This window comes from Motacilla alba, chromosome 20 (genome assembly GCF_015832195.1).
Source record: "Motacilla alba alba isolate MOTALB_02 chromosome 20, Motacilla_alba_V1.0_pri, whole genome shotgun sequence".
Taxonomy (NCBI): domain Eukaryota; kingdom Metazoa; phylum Chordata; class Aves; order Passeriformes; family Motacillidae; genus Motacilla; species Motacilla alba.
In genome coordinates, this window is record NC_052035.1 from 1676242 (window position 1) to 1695781 (window position 19540).

The 19540-nt window shown below is 47.0% G+C and overlaps 1 protein-coding gene across 2 annotated transcripts in view; it reads left to right on the top strand.

The window, feature by feature from the left end:
* Positions 1–19487, top strand: part of MMP24 (matrix metallopeptidase 24) — a 45114-nt gene extending 25627 nt beyond the window's left edge. For both annotated transcript variants that reach the window (XM_038158748.1, XM_038158747.1), the window contains 5 exons: positions 1954–2115; positions 12876–13090; positions 14407–14545; positions 15452–15718; positions 16962–19487. In XM_038158748.1, the coding sequence (XP_038014676.1) occupies positions 1954–2115; positions 12876–13090; positions 14407–14545; positions 15452–15718; positions 16962–17299 (1121 nt within the window). In that variant the 3' untranslated portion in view covers positions 17300–19487. The remainder of the gene's footprint in view (positions 1–1953; positions 2116–12875; positions 13091–14406; positions 14546–15451; positions 15719–16961) is intronic.
* The last annotated feature ends 53 nt before the right edge of the window (positions 19488–19540 follow it).

Sequence of the window (19540 nt, forward strand, 5' to 3'; positions counted from 1 at the left end):
ATGGACACAGACTGTGAGCCTGTGGGAACAGAGTCTCATGAGGTCAGCTCTGTACTGAGTGACCTTTACTGTGTACTTCCATGTGTGAGTAGTTGTGGTAGCAGTTGAAAATGATGCTTTCATGAGCATTTAGCTGATATAGAAGACTGAGTCCATTCAATTTTGCAAAAGGACGTTGATTCTCTGAATCCCATTTGGAATCTGGGTGCATCTTCTAAGCTTGAGTGTTTTTAAAAACTTGTGAAGAATGATCAGTCCTCTGAACTTCACCACAAAACTACTTCATGGATTTTGTACTGTGCTGTTGGACATTGTATTAACTTGTTCCACACACACCAGATTTTTCAGCAACAGATGAGAAAAAATTACTAGGTGGGTCTTTATTAGAATTTCCCAAATACAGAAATTATAAAAATTTCCATAAATATGTGGCTAAATTTTAGGCTATATATGTTTTTGAACAATTGTACTTGAAAATTTATCTGAAATGCATTTGTATATTTTAATATGTCTTGCATATTCACATGCTTTCACCATCCAACTCAAATGTTTAGAGCATTTAACCATTTTGGGGTGGTATTATGGCTGGGGGAGCACTGTTTGGTACTGACTTCAGGTATCTTCAGACACTGGCAAAGCTCCCTGCTGAGGAGGCTCACAGACCCCTGAAACTGCTTTGTCATGTTTTTGTGGGTAACAGTGAAGCAGTAACTATTTTAAAATTGGGGATGGTTCTATGTGAGTCACTGTTGCAACTCCTGTCTCAGGTAGAGCTCAGCACAGAACTGGGCTTTGTTCAGTTGGAGGTGTGAGGAAGCTCTTTGGAGTGGCTGCAGAGCAGCCACTGAACTGCCACTGACAAGTGATTGCAAATGTCTGATTGCAACCAGAAAGGCTCTTGGTTTCTGCCTTGCCAAAAAAAACCAAAAAAACAAACCCAAATCAAGAGTAGCCCAAATTCAGGCAGAATTGAGGGCTCAGACATTTTACTGCCATGAGGAGACCCTGACACCAGATTTTGTTGGCTGTATCTTCATCCCTACATAGCATTGCCTGGGTCATTTTCCTGGGCCCTTATGGAGTAGGATATCCAGGGACCACTCTAGATCAAAGAGATGAGGGTCCCAGGCCCGTGGGACTGAAGAGGAATGTGTGCCTCCAGAGTTGAAGGTACCCCTACTTTGCACTGCTCCCAGCTTCTGCACCAGACTTCTTCCTCATCCCTTCTTCCTCCTGTCAGGAAGAGTCCTGACCCTTCTCTCCTCCTTCTGTCTTCTGCCACTGGGATCCAACCCAACCTTTTCCCTGTGTGGGAGTGGAGCAGGATGGAGCTCCCTGTGCTCAGCTCCTGCACACATGGCAATGCCAGGGGTCCAGCAGAGTAAAAGCATGTTGAGGAGCCCTTGCTGGAGGAGATGGGGCTGCCCCTATGGGACAGTGGGTATTACCCTGGTCTTCTCCGTCCTTCCTCCTGCCTTGCCAGGTGCCTGCAGACCTCCCCTACCATTTCTTGGTCCGGGACTGATCAGAGCATGGCACCAGAGGACCCAGAAGGGGCACAAAGCACTCACCCCTCCACTGATTATCAGACTGTCCATGCTTTCACCTCTCCTGGCAGCATCCAGATAAGGAGTCAATGGTATCAGAGTGACCATTTTGTTGGCCGTTTTCTGTATATTCTCTACAAAGGAGTCTACATTCAGTATCCTTTCACTCCAAGCGCTGCCTGTTTGACCTGCTCAGGGGCTGGCAGCCTCTGGCCCATTCTTTGACAATGGCTTAAAGGCTGTGCAGCCTTTTGGGACTGAAACCATCTCCAGGAGCTGACCCTGGCACTGTGACCTGCTGTGCAGTAGGAGAGCAAAGCATTTGCTTCTGGCTTTGGGGGCAGAGGGGCTTGAGATGGCCTGAGGCCGTGGCTGTGTGCTAACCTGGCTGTGCCTTCTCCCACAGGGAACGATCTCTTCCTGGTTGCTGTCCATGAGCTGGGGCATGCACTGGGGCTGGAACACTCCAATGATCCCAGTGCTATCATGGCTCCTTTCTACCAGTACATGGAAACACACAACTTCAAACTGCCCCAGGATGACCTCCAAGGAATTCAGAAAATCTATGGTGAGCAACCCTACCTGCTTCTTTACTTACATCAGCTTCGAGCCTAGGGAGTATTTTACAATTAGCCCCTGCATGCCTGCAGATGGTGGGCTGCATTTCCTGCCAGAGCTGAGTGGGGAACTGCTTAAAGCCCTTGATCCAGGACTAAGTACCAGATGACTGCACAAGTCAGGAAACCAAACCTCTGTGGTCCCACTGCTGCTCCATCCCTCACTGTGTCCCCAAATGAAGGAGTACTGTCAAGGGAAAAACAGGCTTTGCTGTACCCAAGGTTTGTCCATTAGGAACAACCAGTGCAAATAAAGGAAAAGAATGCAAAGAGCCTGGAACATCAAGGAAAGGTAAAAAGTATTTTTACTTTTTTTTCTCATTATTTATAAGGTCAGGGAAAGAAAGTTTGGATCTGCTTAGGGAACACTTTGCTTCTTTCAATCTCCAGCTGAACATGTTGTACAGCATGTGCCACAGAGATATTGGGCTCAAGGGAAATAGAAAAGGGGCAGAAAGATTATGGGAGAAAACCTAGAGGCTGCATAGGATGTGGTGCCATGTGATGGGATCATGGATACCAGGGTATGAAGACAGGAATTCACAGAATTATTGGCTGAAGCAGACTCTAAGAGCAAAGAGAAATCCAGGTTTTAGGAACACAAGGGGAGATTGAGACTAATGGCCACAGTGTGTAGCAACCTGTGATAAATAGTTTCATCAAACATCCCTGATTTCATTCTTTGTGGAAAGTACAACTTTGACAGAGAGGTTACTTAATAAATGCAGCACAGAGCAGTTGTGCTATGTAACTATGCAGCTGGAGTCAAATATTAGCTCCCAGAAGCAGCAGAGCAGATATGGTATGAATTAAAGGTGAAAAAAATACTTGAAAGATGGTTTCACTGAGAAAGCTGGTGTTTCTCAGGCATTGCTGCAGAGGTTGGTGGCAGGCCTGACACTCAATGTTTCCATCAATGGTCTGCCAGTGAATTTGAAGTTGCTGCTAATAAAATGTGTGCAAAGACCTGTAAGACTCTAAAGCAGTATAGCAAGAATTAGACATCTAAATTGCATCTCAGCTGTTTGAGTCAGATTTGGTGTTTATTTTCTGTGACTGGATTGAGATTCATTGTTTCAGTGGAGATGCCTGGAAAAGTCTTTTTCTGGGCTAATTTCTGTGACTTGTGGGGGCAGTGGGAAAAACCAGGCATTTGTAGAGAGCAGTCCAGCCTCAGTGTGAGGCAGATACCCAAGTAAGGTCCAACATGTAAAATAAGATGGCTTAAAATACACCCAGGGGAACTATCTCATCTCATTGGTACATCTTCTTATTGATCATTACCAAGTGAAGTTGCATGTTAATTGTCCTATGGTATTGTTTAATTATGAGTACTTAACACAGTACATGTTCTGGTGCTCAGGATAGCAGAGACTCTGGAGGGTTTTGAAATAAAGTGCTGGGGTAGTCAGTGTTAAACTGTCATTAAGTAATAGATCTATAAGTGTTAATTTTTGAAAGCTGCCAAAATGCTATTATGCTGTTTCTATTTTGAAATGCTGATTTCGTTCCTGTGAACTTTGATTAATCAGAAAGGTAAAAACACTGTAATTTATTGCAGACAGTGGAAGTACAATCAAAAAAAAAAAAGGCTGGTTTCTCTGTTTTCAGTCATGCTTTTGGAAAGGGAGCAGATAAGGAACTGACAGCCTTCCTGCTTCACTTTTGGGATTCAAACCAAGATCAGCAGGGACTGAGCTGGGACCAGCACTCGCCAGAATGGGGCTCTGGGACCTTTGAGCTGGAATGGGCTGGGGATGGTGTTAGGGGTTGTAGAGATAACTCATCCTGTGGGGAGAAGGAACAGCTTCTGCAGCAGGAGCTTTCCTTCCCCACGTAGAGATTTCAGCCCTTGGTACAGAGTTACAGTCCAAAACTCAAAAGTTGAATTCAAAAGTAGGTCTTACACTTACGGTTCACAAAGCAATTATGGAAAATGTGATGTTTTACTCTGGAAATAATGTTGAAAGAACAGAACCCTTAATCTGATCTCAAAACTGAGAAGGGCCTGCTGAAATATCATTCTCGTAGCTTTAGCAGGAGCATTCAACCAAAGTATTTTATTTCCACAGTGCCACTCGGCTTTTTTGTGCCTTGGGAATACCTCTCCAAAAACCAAAATCTGCTGCTTTTCTGCTGCTTTGACATTCTCTACAGTGTGTAGAGAGTGTGTTTTGAGCATGTGCTCAATATGTATTATTTAGTAACCTACTCTGCAAAGTCAGACACAGAGCCACTGTCTTGCCTGTAGTGTCCTTTTTAAAAAAATAGTGATAATCAAAACTTCCAATTTTTAATTCCACTGAAGTTGCTAGAATAAAGAACAGAGGCTCTACTAAAGCTGAAGTCTATTTTGTCGTCTTTTGAGAATGATGCATTTCAAATGTGGTTTATATTGTATCTGTGTTTATCCATTAGAAAAGAAACATGTCCATATCTGTCATATAATGTCTTATTGAATATTTAATTTTATTTTCTGCTGAATTTATTTCAAAACTCACCCTCAGAGACAGTAGGTGATGTGAACTCTTGTTTGTGCTTCATGCTGATAATTATAAGGTCAGTGTTTAAAATGTTACTTCCATTTTGAGCTACTGAGAGCAAGGCCAGCAGCTCCCTGCGTGACAGAGCTGTAACACAAGTCAGCAATATTCCCATCTCCTGAGAGCTGATTCCTGGAGCATATTCCTTGACAAAAGAAGGAAATAGCAGTGCTCTACTTTATGTGTGTTTTTCAGAAGGGTATCCCCCTCTGTATTTATGTGCCTGTGTCACAAGTGACATGCCCTGGAAGGAACTAAACTGGAAGTGATTCCAGTTTGCAGGTGCCCTGGCTATCCTGCTGAGTTGCCTCTTACCTTTGCTAGTGTTGAAGCCAGGGCTGCAGGGAGCTGCACTGCAGGTGGAGAGAGGAGACATGCTCAGCTGTGGCTGTGTCACAGAGCCTGAGCTGGTCACTCTGCAGCACTGGCCACCCTGTCCTGACAGGAGGGTGCAGGCAGGAGGGCTGGGGGTTCTCCCAGGTAACAACTGACAGGATAAAAGGAAAAAGCCTCAAGTTTTGTCAGGGGAGTTTTAGGCTGGGTATTAGGGAAAATTTCTTCACTAGGAGGGTGGGCAGGCATTGGAACAGCTGCCCAGGGCAGTGGTGGAACCACATCCCATTCAAAAAATGTGCGGATGTGGCACTTGGTGACATGGTCTGGTGGTGGGCTTGGCAGTGCTGGGTTAAGCGTTGGACTTGATCATCTCAGAGGGCTTTTCCAACCTGAATGGTTCTGTGATTCCATGATTTTCACATCCTGCTCTCTGTACTGGTTTGCAGTGGACGATGAGGCAGCCTCTCATGGGGAGTGGCTCTTGTGACACTGTCTGTGGAGCAGAGGGCTTGACATGAAGTACAGGGAAAGCTCATGTGCACAGGGCTGGTTAACCAGGCCATTACCTTCCAGGGCCTTTCAAAGCCTGAGGTCACAAAGGGGAGGTCTCCTAATCACTCAAAGGTAGACCAGGTCATTAACCGTGGAGACAGCCTCAAAGATCTGGGTCATCCCAAACCTCACTGAGGAAGTGTCAGGCTCACACATCTTCAAGACAAGAGATCCCAGTCATGGCACATGCTGCATCTCTGGGAGCTGAGGTCCAGAGTGGGCATGAAACCACTCCAGCCCCTGGCTGAGGAGCTGGACAGCACCAGCTCTGACATCCAGGAACAGGAGATCAGCAGGGCACAGTGTTCATTCAGCTGGGCACAGTGTCCATTCAGCTGGGCACAGTGTTCATTCAGCAGGGCACAGTGTTCATTCAGCAGGGCACAGTGTCCATTCAGCTGGGCACAGTGTTCATTCAGCAGGGCACAGTGTCCATTCAGCAGGGCACAGTGTCCATGAGCAACCAGGGCCTTCTGCCAGCTTCACCCCCTTAGTGCAGCGTGCACGGCTTCCATCACCTCCCCCCCTTTTCCAGTGGCAGCCATAGAGATTCTTGTAACCTACAGACCCTTGTGACCATCCCAGGGCACTTGTAAGCTGCACTTATGTGTGAGATGGCTTGTGAGGGAACAGCAGAAAGACCTGGTGGAGAATTTCCAGATGGTGACACTGCACTGTGAGTGGGACCATCAGAGCAAGCTTTGCTGTCATGTGGGACCTGGAAACTTTCTCTGAAAATATCCTCTTGGATGTGGGGAGGAAACAGAGTAACATCCAAGACCTCATCTGTCGAAGCTGCAAGATTTGGGACTTGTGGATCCGTGCCCCATGGTACGGTGCTCATAGAAGGAGAGAAGGAAAATGCTTGGCAGCCCTGGTGCCACATCTCTGGCACATTGCAGAGGTACCAGACACCCTCTCTATGTTGCATCACTTCATTTGCACCTTTTCTCCTGTCCACAGACTCTGTTGGACCCAGCAGGAAACACCAGACTCCACCTCTGGTGCATCCACAGAGCCTCACCTGCTGAATGCCAGGTCTTCATTCCCACTCCTCTGAAACACAGGGAGCATCTGCCTGGTTCCCAGTGCTGTCCTTGGACTCCACCTGGATGACTCTACAAAGGGGAGGCTGAGAGGGAGCCCATCTGTCTTGGGAGGCTTCTCAGCTGATGGAAAAAAACACTGGTGTGTGTTATGGCTGGGTGGAAAATAATTTTCTCATCCTACAGATTCTTCTGAGTATAGAAAAATGTTCTGTTTTTCTGTGGAGCAGATGTCAGGCTTCTGAAACTTCTTCCAGAAGGAAACCTGAGCATCTTGCAGAGCCCTAACCTCTCATCATTTGCCTGCCTAAGCCTGGGAATTTTTGACCCAGTTTTCTGGCACCCAAAGCAGAGAGCCCAAGTGCAAGGTGAATCACCTCGTTCCAGAGCCCAGGAAAGCTTTCCTTTGGCTTAGAGCAAGGATGTCTGCTCTGGACACTTGTCTCCCAGGTGAATGCTCTGTCATCTGGGTGGCAGTTGACATTCAGAGGAGAATGTCAGTGTGAGAAGGGCTCAAGAAACCCTTTCTGCCACCCAGTGATGATCATGGGCACCTTGACTGTCCGCCCATTGTTCTGTGGGTGCTGGGGCTTGTTCTGCACTGTGGCAAGGACCCAGGCTAACTGGGACATCTTAACTCACTTCAGCCTCAAGGCTGAGTCCAGAAGTGCAAAGTGCTCTGTGGGTGAGTTTGTCAAGTGAGTGAGGGAGAGGAGTCCTTCCTGCCCTTGGAGTTTTGTGGACAATCTCTGGCCCCTGAGGTAGCTTGCTGGCAGCTACATCATGTCATGTAAACAGGGGCCTCTCTGCACTGCCCTGGAGCCTGCAGAGCAGCCAGGTAGTTTCTCTCGCTGTCCCTGGCTCCCTTGGATCATAGGCTTTGATTGGAAGAAGGCTGAGGAGCCTTGCCCGTGTACCTGGACAGCTGCTTCAGTGCTGCAGAAACATGCTGGCAGCTCAGCTTTTTCAAACCAAAACCCTCCTGTGAGTTATTCAAACCATAACAGTAGTCTGGAGGATAGTTTTCTTCTCATAGTGAAGATTAAGAAGATAAGGACAGGCCTTTGTTTGCAAGTGGATTGCAAGGTTCTCTCCTTGCTGACCCAAAGCCTCCTCTCTGTGCTGGCAGGCTTGGGGAGCCGCTGGCTGGGACCGGCTGAGCCAGGAAGGTGCTGAGCCTCCAGGCAGGTGCTGTGCAGTTGAGGGAGCACTCTGTCAATAGCCAGGAGGACAGCACAATTATATTTTGTCCTCAACTATCGACACAGTGGCTCCTAAATGCCTCCTCTCTCTGTGTTATCTTCACAGGTCACCTTGGTATTCAGATGGTCTGCGACAGAGGAAGCATGAAGGGAGGAGGTTAAGTGCCAGTGGTGGAAGTCACACTCTAAAGGTGATCTGCTGTGACCCAAAAGCTTTCTGACATTCTTTGCCTTGCTTCTGATAGAGAGGAAGAAACTCTTCTTCTCCACACAGTGTCTGTAGAGTCCCAGCAAGTTGCTTCCCTCCAGAACGGAGAGTTTCCAGGTCCAGGAGATTTCTTACCTGCTTCCCATGTGGAAGTGTCTGCAGGATCAATCCCGTGGATGGACATGGCTCTGGTGCTGGGATCACACATGATAACTAGGTGACTGTGTTCAGGCCCATTTGCCGACCCACGCAATAACCTCTCTCACTTAGATTTTTCTAATTAGATATTTTTCCTCTGTCTAATTCTCTGAAGCTGCTCAGAAGTGTAGTGGCAGAGGATGTGGTTTGTGTGCTCTGCTGCCTGCTCACACTGGTGGATATGATCAGTCTCTGTATTAATTACCACAGTGCCAGCACATTTTAAGTGACTCTTTGCTCACACACTCGTGGTGATCCTGTTCCATCCGGCCTTGAGCTGTTTTGGAGGCACGTTACTGCGATGGGAGTCTGGAAATAGGAGTGACCAGTGACCTTTCCTAATGAATGGGCTCTGCTCATTCTGCTTTTGTGCCAGGTTGGACTCTGCAGTGCCTTAGGTCTTATGAGGGAGCACTTTCTCCACCAATGGACAGGTTGTCCTTCTGCTTCCCATTCCCATAACTGTACACCAAATTCTACCTGAGTAGCACTTGGACCTGAGGATTTCCATGTTTTCAGTGTACTCCTCTGCTCTTCGCATGTGCACAGCTGAAGGATCACCTCCCACCCTAAGCCACACTCAGGGACTAAGTGGAGGCAGCAGCTAAAAATGAAAAGGCAGTCTAGAGAGACAAATCTTCAATCAGAATAAATTAGAAGGCCTAGGTTATAAAAACAAAAATGAGTGAAAGGTAGCAGGAAAACATTCGTGGCTAGCAGAGAAGGACAGTAAGAGGAATATTTGAAGTGAAATGACAAAGTCTGCATCCAAGCAGGTTGCAGACTATCTGCAGCACGTATGGGAAGCCTTGCCAGGGCTGGTTTGGCCATGGCCAGCACTGGTTTGGCCATGGCCAGCAGGTATGTACAGGACCAGCTTCCTTTGCTGGCCCTAACTTGAGATCTCTCTCCACTGATCTAGAAAATGTTTTCCTTAAAGCAGATCCCTGGTTCATCTGAATCCTTGCTGCTTGGCATCATCTTGACCATGGTGTGTCCAACTGCTTCTGCCATGCCAGTTCTTCAGTGGCATTTTAGGGCTAATTAAAACCTTTACATTGGTGCTCTGGGTTGCAGGTGCTGTTTGAACTTTCCTCTTCTCCACAGATGAGTGTGACAGGCCCTGGGCACTGAAGGTAACAGGAGAGCTGTACAGGACTGCCTCTACAGGGCAGGGCAGGCTGTGGCTGTGTATGCGGGTGGTCCTCACTTGTGCAGAGACAGTGAATTAGTAACTCCAGTCATGGAGGTGTTAAATTTCCATCCCATAAGCATAACACTACAGTCCCTATTCTGCACCTCATGGTCAGATTCTCTGTGTGTCAGATTCTCTGCATCCCATGGGTCTTTGTCAGACATGTTCATCTTTTTTTTTAATGTGGATGCTACTCCTGTCTCACCCTTTTTTTCTGTTTAAAGAGAGGAGAAGAAATTAATGTCATATCCTCATCTTACTGCTCGTGGTCATCTCTGGTTTGGTATGTCAGCATTTTCCCCTTGCAAAGCAGAGGGGTGGGGAACAGCAAACTGCACCTCCCTTGTGTTTCTGCAGCAATAGGCTACAGCTGACCCTCGTGCCAGGCTGTTGGCAGGGGAATCCTCTCAGGTAGGACAGGCATTAGAGGCTTTCCAGTGCTATTTACCAGCCACATCCACTCAAATCCATGGGGAAAGCAGCGCAGGAGAGAAGGGGTCATGCTGCTGTTTAATGAGTGTCTGCAGTGCTCAGTAAATCACTGATTACTGTCCCCTTGCTTGGGTCCCAGTCAAGACTCCTCTTTCCTAATGCAGCCATGTTCATCTTTACTGAGCATGTGAATTGTTGGTTTTCAGGCTTCATTTACTTGGGTTCTGTCACTGCCACCAAGTGCCATTTTTACATCCAGAACTGGTTGTGGACTTCCTGCTCCTGTAGTTGTCCCAGGCAGGAGCTGAGCCCTGCTGCCACGTGAACAAACCAGAGTCCTGGCTGTCCTTGTGCAGGGTCTGTCTGGGGCCTCTTTCCACTCCCAGCCCTTCCTGTGCAGGTCCCACTGTACCAAGTGCTGCCTGCAGGAGCTTTCCAGCCTGTGCCAGACATCCAGTGACCTGCTGCCCCTGGGGAGGTGCCTTTGCTTCACACCACAGGAAGGTCCTGGGGGTATGAGCTGACAGTGTCAGTGGCTGCCAGCAGGAACAGCAGCAGCACGTGTGGAGATCCAGCCACACGTAAGGATGGTGTGAAACAAATAAGATCCTGAGGACTGTGACACCCATGTTGTACATACCCTGAGGAAGGAGGTGGTTTTGTGGGTCAGCTCTTGCCATGCCCTGTGATGCCTGTTTGCAGCTGCAGCATCCTGGATGCACTCCAGAAATGCATCTTCAAGTTTAACTTGGTCCAAAAATGGTGTTTTTTATAAACTTGAGTGTGACTAAAAGCACAGCAACTGCAGAGGCCTGGGCGTGTCTCCAGAAGCACCTCCTGAGCTGCCCTGCAGCCCTGCTGTGGATGTGTCCACCCTGCCTGGTCCAGCCTCGCTGCTCCTGTCACACGCACTGTCTGGAGACCTCAGCTGCATCCCATCTGGGGAAAGCCCACAGGTCTCTAGCAGTAGCAGTATCAGAGTTTAGAAATTTTATGGTCAGCTAAAATACTGGGAACTGCCCCGCTAAGATTGGAGGGGATGAGAAATACACAGTATCAGTATAGTATTTGTATCCATTTCATGTAGACAGCTTTCCAAGGATAATCATCATCAGAGAATCCTCATGAAGTATTTCTGCAAGCAATGTTTGATGTCTTTCATTAAAGCTCTGAAATAAATTAAATAAAAATAGTTGCTAATAACTGCATATGGCACAAAGTATCACAATATGAGGACAGGTTGCCCTGAAGAAATACAGTTACCCATTTGAAAAGCTTTAGGAAAGAGGTGTAAGTCTCAAGATCTGAAAACCAAAAGCTATGGCAACAACAGACCAAAGGAACTGCTGTATTTAGTTAATTAAGGAGAATTTTAAAAGCACTCCAATCAAGATCTGTAAATGATTAAATATTGAGACACTAGACATAAGAAAGAAAGTACTGAATTTAAAGCTGCACAAACTCAGGCAGTAGGTAAGGCAGACTTCAGTTGCAACTGGGCTTTATCATTAGAGCAGTTTACTGTGCATTATAGAGGAGATTCTGTGCATGACATCTGTATCTGCCCTGGAAACACTGTGCTCATTACAGGACTTGCTGGTGGAGGTTTCTGGCCTGGTACTGTACTGCAGGAAGTTGGACTTTACCACCCAAGTGGTACTTTCTGAACATCATATCCATGACACCTGCACACAAGATTCTTACTGTTACATCCTTATTAACAATTACTGGGGTGGCTTTCTCTGATGGCTTCTTTGTCATTAGCTGTGAGGATGTCTAATCTGGTCACCCTTCCCAGACATGTTAGGCACTCATCCATTTTAGGAACTCTTTGAAAATTGAACATTTAAGAGTAAAGCTGCCATGGGGACTCAGGCACCAAACCATTATTTCAGATTGCACATTTCAAAATGTTTATCTGCAAAAGCCCTCTTCAAACCTCACAGATATGTGGACTCCATGGGTACCTCAATCCTTCTTCATAAATCCCTTCCCTGGCTATGGCCAAATGCCCAGCTCGGGGTGACTCTTCCAGGGTGTGAGGATGAGCCTTGTCCAGGGCCAGTGTTCACCTCCAGCTGGGGTGCAGCACCTTGGCCCCAATCTGTGACACTGAAACAGCACCCATGACACCAGCCCTCATTCTGCCCGCAGGTGGGGGTTTATCCTACAGGCTCAGAATGAAATTGAAACCATGATCCCTGCAAATAAACCATCTTCATATCTCAAGCCCACTAAAATGCCTTGCTCTAGTGGCCTTCTGTTTATTGCCATCTTGACTCATGGCCTTCTCTGAGAAGCCTCAAGAAATGTGACTCTCTGAGTGAGATTTGGTCCAGATTTACCACTAACAGGTAATGAGAACCTCCTATGGCAAGAGGCTGTTTAAGAACTCTGCTCCAGTCTAGCTCACTTGTATTTTTATTTCTCTGGCCTTGTCAGATCTCAGAGCTGAGTTGGAGAAGGATGGAATGGGAGAGCTGTGCTGGGAGGTCATCAGTTGATATAAGGTCCCTTGTCACAGCCGTTCACCAGGGACAGCACAGATTGGTCACTGCTGTGTAATGCAGTGCTCCCTGCAGTTCCCCTTACAATGTAGCACTGGTTTTCACACTCTAATTTTTTTTTTCTGGTTTTGCTTTGGTTTCCAGGGTTTTTTGTTGCCTTTTTTTATGGTCTACTAAGCATTTCTATTCAAGGGTTATCACCTTTCATTTCAGTTGGGAACATGACTGGTGTGGCTCTTCCTTCCTTTTAGCTCCCGCGTCCTTGGGAAGACCTACAAAAACACTCTGGCTCTTCTGCAGTTCTTATCACTTGTCTGTTTTGGGATAGTTTTCACATGTGGATGCATCTTGTTCTGCTTCCCATTTCTAGGGAATGAGCTCTGCATCGGGAGTACGTAAATCCCTGGCAGTGCTGTCCGTCCAGCCTGGAGCCTTTTAAAGCTTACAGAAAAAAAAACAAACTTTGCTAAATATATTCCTTTTCACTTCTAGGTCCTCCTATAGAGCCCCTGGAGCCAACCAGGCCTTTACCAACTCTTCCTGTTCGCAGAATTCACTCCACTTCAGAAAGAAAGCACGAGAGACAGCCACGACCTGCCAGTCCTCCCCTGGGTGATAGGCCAGCTCTCCCTGGCTCCAAACCAAACATCTGTGATGGCAACTTTAACACTGTGGCTCTCTTTAGAGGAGAAATGTTTGTTTTCAAGGTACTGAGAATTCCCACTTACCCATGAGTCTTCCCTTCATTTTATTGCTGGAAAAGGTTAATAGAAGTATTTGGCAATGAGATTTGAAATGTCTGTGAAAATAGCTCTGTTCCTCTGAGGGTGATGACTGAGCAATATTGGAAGGAACTGTGAGCAGATTGGTTCTGTAATATTTGAAAGCAGTGCCTGATGGGATTTACAAAATGCCCAGGCATGCTGTGCTCCAAAATGTGAACTGGGTGCACTGGCAGAGAATTCAGATGCCCCCAAGCCTGAGAGGAGCCACCTGTAAAGCCAGGAAGCAATACCAGCACCATGGGTAACCACAGAATATTAGAGCGGGTTGGGTTGGGTTGGGAGGGACCTTAAAGATCACCTTGTGCCACCCCCTGCCATGGACAGGGACACCTTCCACTAGACCAAGCCCCGTCCAAGCTGGCCTGAAACACTTTCAGGGATGGGGCAGCCACAGCTTCTCTGGGAGCAGGCTTCATTGTCTCAGAGGTGACATGCATGGAACTGGGGCTCTGGGAGCACTCAGCCTACCTGGGGAGTTTTAGTCAACCTTTCTTGTAAACTACAGCCCTTTGCTCAATAACCCATTAGAGTACCAACAGAATATGTACATCCATGATCCCATTCCCAAAATACCAGCAGTTTTCCCTATGCCCAATGGGTGTGAAGTACAGAAAGGGACATATTGAAGATTATTAAATGGACAAACTACATCAGTTGCTGAAGATTCCTGAAATGAAACTAGTTAAGGATAGATGGTGTCTTGGAGAAGTGTCAAAGGTTCTGTCCTGCTCATGCTCCTCCCTGAGCATCCACCGCAGCTTTAAGTAATGATAGAATGTCTAAAGGGATATTTCTTACCTCCTTTGTGCCTTTAAACCTTGTGTGTTTCACACAGTCACCAGGTGATGTTCAGGCTGTCTGGCTCTCCTGGGCTCCAAGAGCTAAGCTTCAACTGAACCAGGACAAGCATGACACCTCAGTGACAAGACATGGAGAGGTCACAATGCTTACAGCTGTGGACTTGCTTCCCCCCTGCTCCTTTCCCCTCTCCTTCTTTCCACCCTTTTTCACAGCCCCGTCAATCAACATCTCCCCCTTTTTGCTGCCATCTTCCTCCCGTAGCACTTTCCACACTGGAGACAGTGTTGGGCTGGGTTGGAGCTGTCACCTGAAGCAGGACTTGTGTCTGTAATGGTTGCGGGGCCTAGGCAAGGATTAGCAGTGCTGGGTGCTGGACCCAGCCAGGTCTGACTGCAGGACAAGAGTACTCAGTCTCAAGAGGCTTCTGGTTTCCTCAGGATCGCTGGTTCTGGCGTCTGCGCAACAACCGGGTGCAGGAGGGGTATCCCATGCAGATTGAGCAGTTCTGGAAGGGCCTCCCTGCAAAGATCGACGCAGCCTATGAGCGCTCTGATGGCAAATTCGTTTTCTTCAAAGGTACAGTACAGTTCAGTATGAGCCAGCCATTCCTGCCTCAGCTCAGGCTGCTTCTATCGCATGAAAACGGTGAAAACAGGTACACTGCACCCTTGCCCTTTTCTGAGGGGGCACTTCAAGCAGCCACTGATCCTTAAAATACAGTTCACTGTGGGCTGGCCTTGACAGGACCATCTCTGTATAGAGTTAATATCAATTAGGGGAAGTTGGCTTTCATGTGATAACCAGAAACAGCTCCTGTTTCCCAGGGAGTGCCAGTGCCCTGCTTATCTCCTTTAACACTTTTTGCCAGGGCATTGAGGCCTCTCCAGGTGCAGGGCACACCCAAACCTCATTTCTGGACAATTGTCTCCTAAAGAGACAAAATGGCCACCCTTGTGCTGGGGCCCACTTTAGCTCCTTGTATGGTGGCAGTGCCTGAACAGGATGCAGTAACTTGAGAGCAAGTTGAGAGCAAGGAGGGGTGGCTGGAAAGCATGGCTGGTATAAAAACACCTGGACTTCTGGATTTGTGTCTGCAGCTCCAGTACCTCAGCTTTCTAAACTGTACTAAAACTTGAGAGGCTCAGAGAAAGGCAGCAGAAATGTCTGAAAAGCTTGGGCTGAGCAACACCTCAGCCTGAGCAAAGGATGGCAGACAGGGGATGAGACAAGTCTGAAATCATGACTGGCATTAGAAGATAAATGTGAAAGGGCTGTTCAACAGTTCTCCCAAAACAAGAGCTGAGGAGCAGCAGATGAAATAAGGTTTCAGATTCAAAATGAAGTGGAAGAGCAGCTTTTTCACAGATTACAGTTAGGCCTGGAAGCCCTCAAATGCTGCGGTTCACGGCAATTGCTTTAGGTTCTTATTGACCGACTCCTAACAGGCCAATCTGTTTGTTGTTGTTCCCCAATCACCTCTAGGAGATAAGTACTGGGTTTTTAAGGAAGTGACAGCAGAGCCAGGCTACCCTCACAGCCTGGTGGAGCTGGGAAGCTGCCTGCCCCGGGAGGGCATCGACACGGCACTGCGCTGGGAGCCCGTGGGCAAAACCTACTTCTTCAAAGGGGACAGGTACTGGAGGTACAACGAGGACAAGAGAGCAACGGACCCAGGCTACCCAAAGCCCATCACGGTGTGGAGAGGAATCCCTCAGGCTCCTCAGGGGGCTTTCATCAGCAAGGAAGGCTGTATGTGTCTGCAGTCATTGCACCTGTTAGATCGTGAAGAGCTGGTCTGTGCTGGGAGCTGGGTGCTTGGATGTGGGGTGTTTTGAGTATTTTCTGATGCAGGAATCAAGTCTCAGAAGCCCTGGAGTCACCTGGGCTTTGTGAGCAGCAGCAGTCTGAGATCCTTCCTGACCCTCATCCCGACCCACACACCTCCTCAGCTGCTAAACCACATTGTGACAATCCAGATCTGTGGGAATGGGACCTTTTCTGGTGCAACTGGGCCCTGGTTCTGGGGGTGCTGGAACTTACATTTCCTCCTAATTTACCTGTAGTGAGCTCTGGCTCTCTGCTAAAGGCTCCAGCCTGTCTGATGTTAGTAGTTAGCCTTGAAGTTATGCTCTGAGTACGGGCTTGGAGCTCCAGAGGCTCCTTCCAACACATTCCTCTGATTTGAAGATTTCCTCCTCCAGTTAGGGAAAGAGCCAACAGAAGGGGCTTGTGCCACTCAAATTTGGAGCTGTGGTGTGAGAGGAGAGCTGTAGGGCTGGGGCAGGCTGGAGGGATGGCAGTGAGAGTCACCTAAGCTGAGGAACAGTGCAGGAGACCAACACTTTCACACAGCTCCCTTCTGTTCTCTTTTTTTCTAATAACTTAAGAGTCATTAGAAAATGGGTCATCTGGGGAGAGGGAGGTGCTTCAAACAACATGTAGCATAAAGCATCACCCTTTTATTAGCAGCAGGACAACACTGCTCTTTAACACTGGCCAAATCTTCAGGATTCTGTGGCAAAAGGACTCCTCTTACTCAGCATTTACTCTCTCAGGCTGAATGAACAGAAACAAGGTGTTCTTCCAAACACTGTCATACCCAGGCACATGCTGGCACCCTGCAGATGATGTTAATCACTTAGCAATGATGAGCACATATTTACAGATGCCTTAGTAAAAAACACTTCACTGCAGAACCCTTCCTTTAAAGATAATAGTGTTTTCTTTTTTTAATTCCCAGTTTGTCTTGGCCAAGGGGAATGGTGCTCCATGGGTAATGCTGAACACGCTAGCCAGGGTTACAGCTTCTCCTTTAAATCCCAGCTCCAAAACCACCTTCATATTCCAATGGCTTGGGACTGTTCTGGATAAATGTGTTTTATTGGCTTAGATAGTGTCCATCTTCAGGTTGTCTGGGCTCCCTTAATGTCCTCCCACAAGCACAGGTCACTAACGGGAAATAGTGAGAAATACTCTCTGTTTTGTCTCCTAGTTTACACCTACTTTTACAAAGGGAAGGAGTACTGGAAGTTCGATAACCAGAGGCTGAGTGTGGAGCCAGGCTACCCCAGGTCGATCCTCAAGGACTGGATGGGCTGTAACCAGAAGGAAGTTGAGCGGAGCAAGGACCGGCGCCTCCCGCACGACGACGTGGATATCATGGTGACAATAAATGACATGCCCAGCACTGTCAATGCCATCGCAGTGGTGATCCCCTGCATCCTGTCTCTGTGTATCCTTGTCCTGGTATACACAATCTTCCAGTTTAAAAACAAAGAGGTGCAGCAAAATGTTGTGTACTACAAAAGACCTGTCCAGGAATGGGTATGACATAGCCTGCTGCCCATTTCAGCTCATTGAGCTGATGAGGACTATGGACACACACAAAAAAGAGGAAAAAATGCATTGAAAAGCCTACCAAACAAAACTACTTCAGTGACCTACAAATTTTGGACACCCTGGGATGGAAGTAAGCAGGAAAACTGGAAAAAATACAGGCAGACAGCCTTGCAGGGTGGAGCCTCTTTCCTTTGTACTGCTTTGGTCACCTGCCAGTCACGGTGCCATCCACCGGCTCGCTCTGCCAGCACCAGAGTCTTCAAGACAGGTTTCAACTGATCTGGGAAACTTCCTTCAGTTCCCTGCACCAGTGCTCCCTGTTAAACCCAGCATTCTCCAGTGTAGCTAAACCACCTCTCAACAGAACCATTTTTTTAATAGCTGTCTCATAAATGAATCAAGATCATGAAATCTATGAACAAGAACAATTTCAGTGTCATAAGCAGAAGGCATTCTGATGCTGAATCATTCTAAAAAATCTTCTTAGTTTATTAAAAAATCCAGGGATCTACCTGGATACGATTTTCCAATACCTGCTGGTCAGATGTTTTGTACATTCATAACTAATCAATGCTGCCACTCAGCACAGTGCACAAGGAACCACCGAGCACTCAACGAGGTACCGGAGTGCGGAGCAGAAGCTCAAGAAGCACCAAACCAGACACCTGGCAACATCAAGCCCTAGACTGGGACAATCTGAAGACAAAATAATCGGGTCTTAAAAAAAACCCAAACAAATCATGGTTTTTGTTTTGGGAGCCACTCATGAAAGAAATATTTAAATGTCATGTAAGTTGGTTTAAGCTCCCGCCAGCAAGAACCCAGGAACCAATGGTTACCAAAATACGGGGAATGAGTATAGACAGACTGCACTCTGCCCGTTCAGACGCTGGGAAAAGATGAGTTGTTGTTCTGTGGCATGTGTAACTAGATTGTGGAATTTGTATGTTGGGTTTCAGGAGAATGGAAATGTTTGTTTGGAGTGAGGTTGTCATTATATTTTGCTGAAATAATCAAGGTTCGGTAAGAATTAGACCTGTTTATAAAACGAAATCCACCCCCTGTAGATGTTACAAACATTGTATGCCTTCAGAATTTGGGGCTTTGTTTTGCCCACTTCTTCACAGACAAATATTTGGCAAAGACCAAAGGAAGCATGCCACACAGTAGAATGAGTTTACCATGTTTGACAGAGCCATAAGAACCAGGTAAAGGCAAGAAAAATACCTTAACCTTCAGCTAGTGACTTTCCACAGATCTCTTCCTACAACAGTAGCTTCTGCTTGTCCCTCTTACAGTTGTGAGTGGTTCAGGACATTGTGCCCTAGCCACAAACTTTTGATTTTCATGTTGATGCTGATATTTTTACTATGTTGAATAAGAGTGGAAGAGCCTTTTGCAGTGCAGTGTAACGGTGAAGTCCAGCACTGTACAGAAGTGCCATCCATGTCAGCACAGGAATTGCTTTGCCCGCTCACCATGGGGAACAGGTGATTAACCTAAACCCTCTGCCTATAACTGAATTTTATTGAGTGCAATGAAGTGCAATGCACAGAATGTCCACTTAGTATAGAAGAAGTACAGTTTTGTAATGTCAGCTCTAAAAAAACTCCCAAAGACAACAAACATGCTAAAAGTATTCCTAATTACAATGAGGAACAAAGCAGCAGAGAGATCGTTAGCATTCTGGATTGCTAATTAGTGCTCAAATATTGCTCTGGTGAAGCAGGATAGACACTTAGATTCGTCTGGTGAAGCCCACTAGGACTGCATTAACATGTGGTCTTAAACTGTATTTTGTCCTTCATAACTGATTTCCATAGCCAAGCTGTTTATTGTGTTTAAACATAAACTATTACCAACATATTACAAAGTAAGTGAGAAGCTTGTAGATGCGAAACTTTGAACTGTAGTGACAAAACGTGCTGACGTCTCATGGTGAGTGAAGGAGTGCGAAGGACCAAACGAAATCAGAGCTCCTGATCAGACACCCCCACGCTACTCCGCGTTGCTCTGTGTACCAGAGGTGTGGTGGGACACACCACAGCCACCACGGCCACCTGGCACCTCGGTCTCATCTGTACGCTGCCATCTCACCGGGACTGCGACAGCCCAAACCTTTGAGCAACTTCCAACAGCCATCATTAAAAAAAAAAAATTATTAAAAAAAATTTACAACGGAGAGCAGTGTCTGGGTTTGTTTGTATTTTCTCCCCTTTGCCTCAAAGTTAG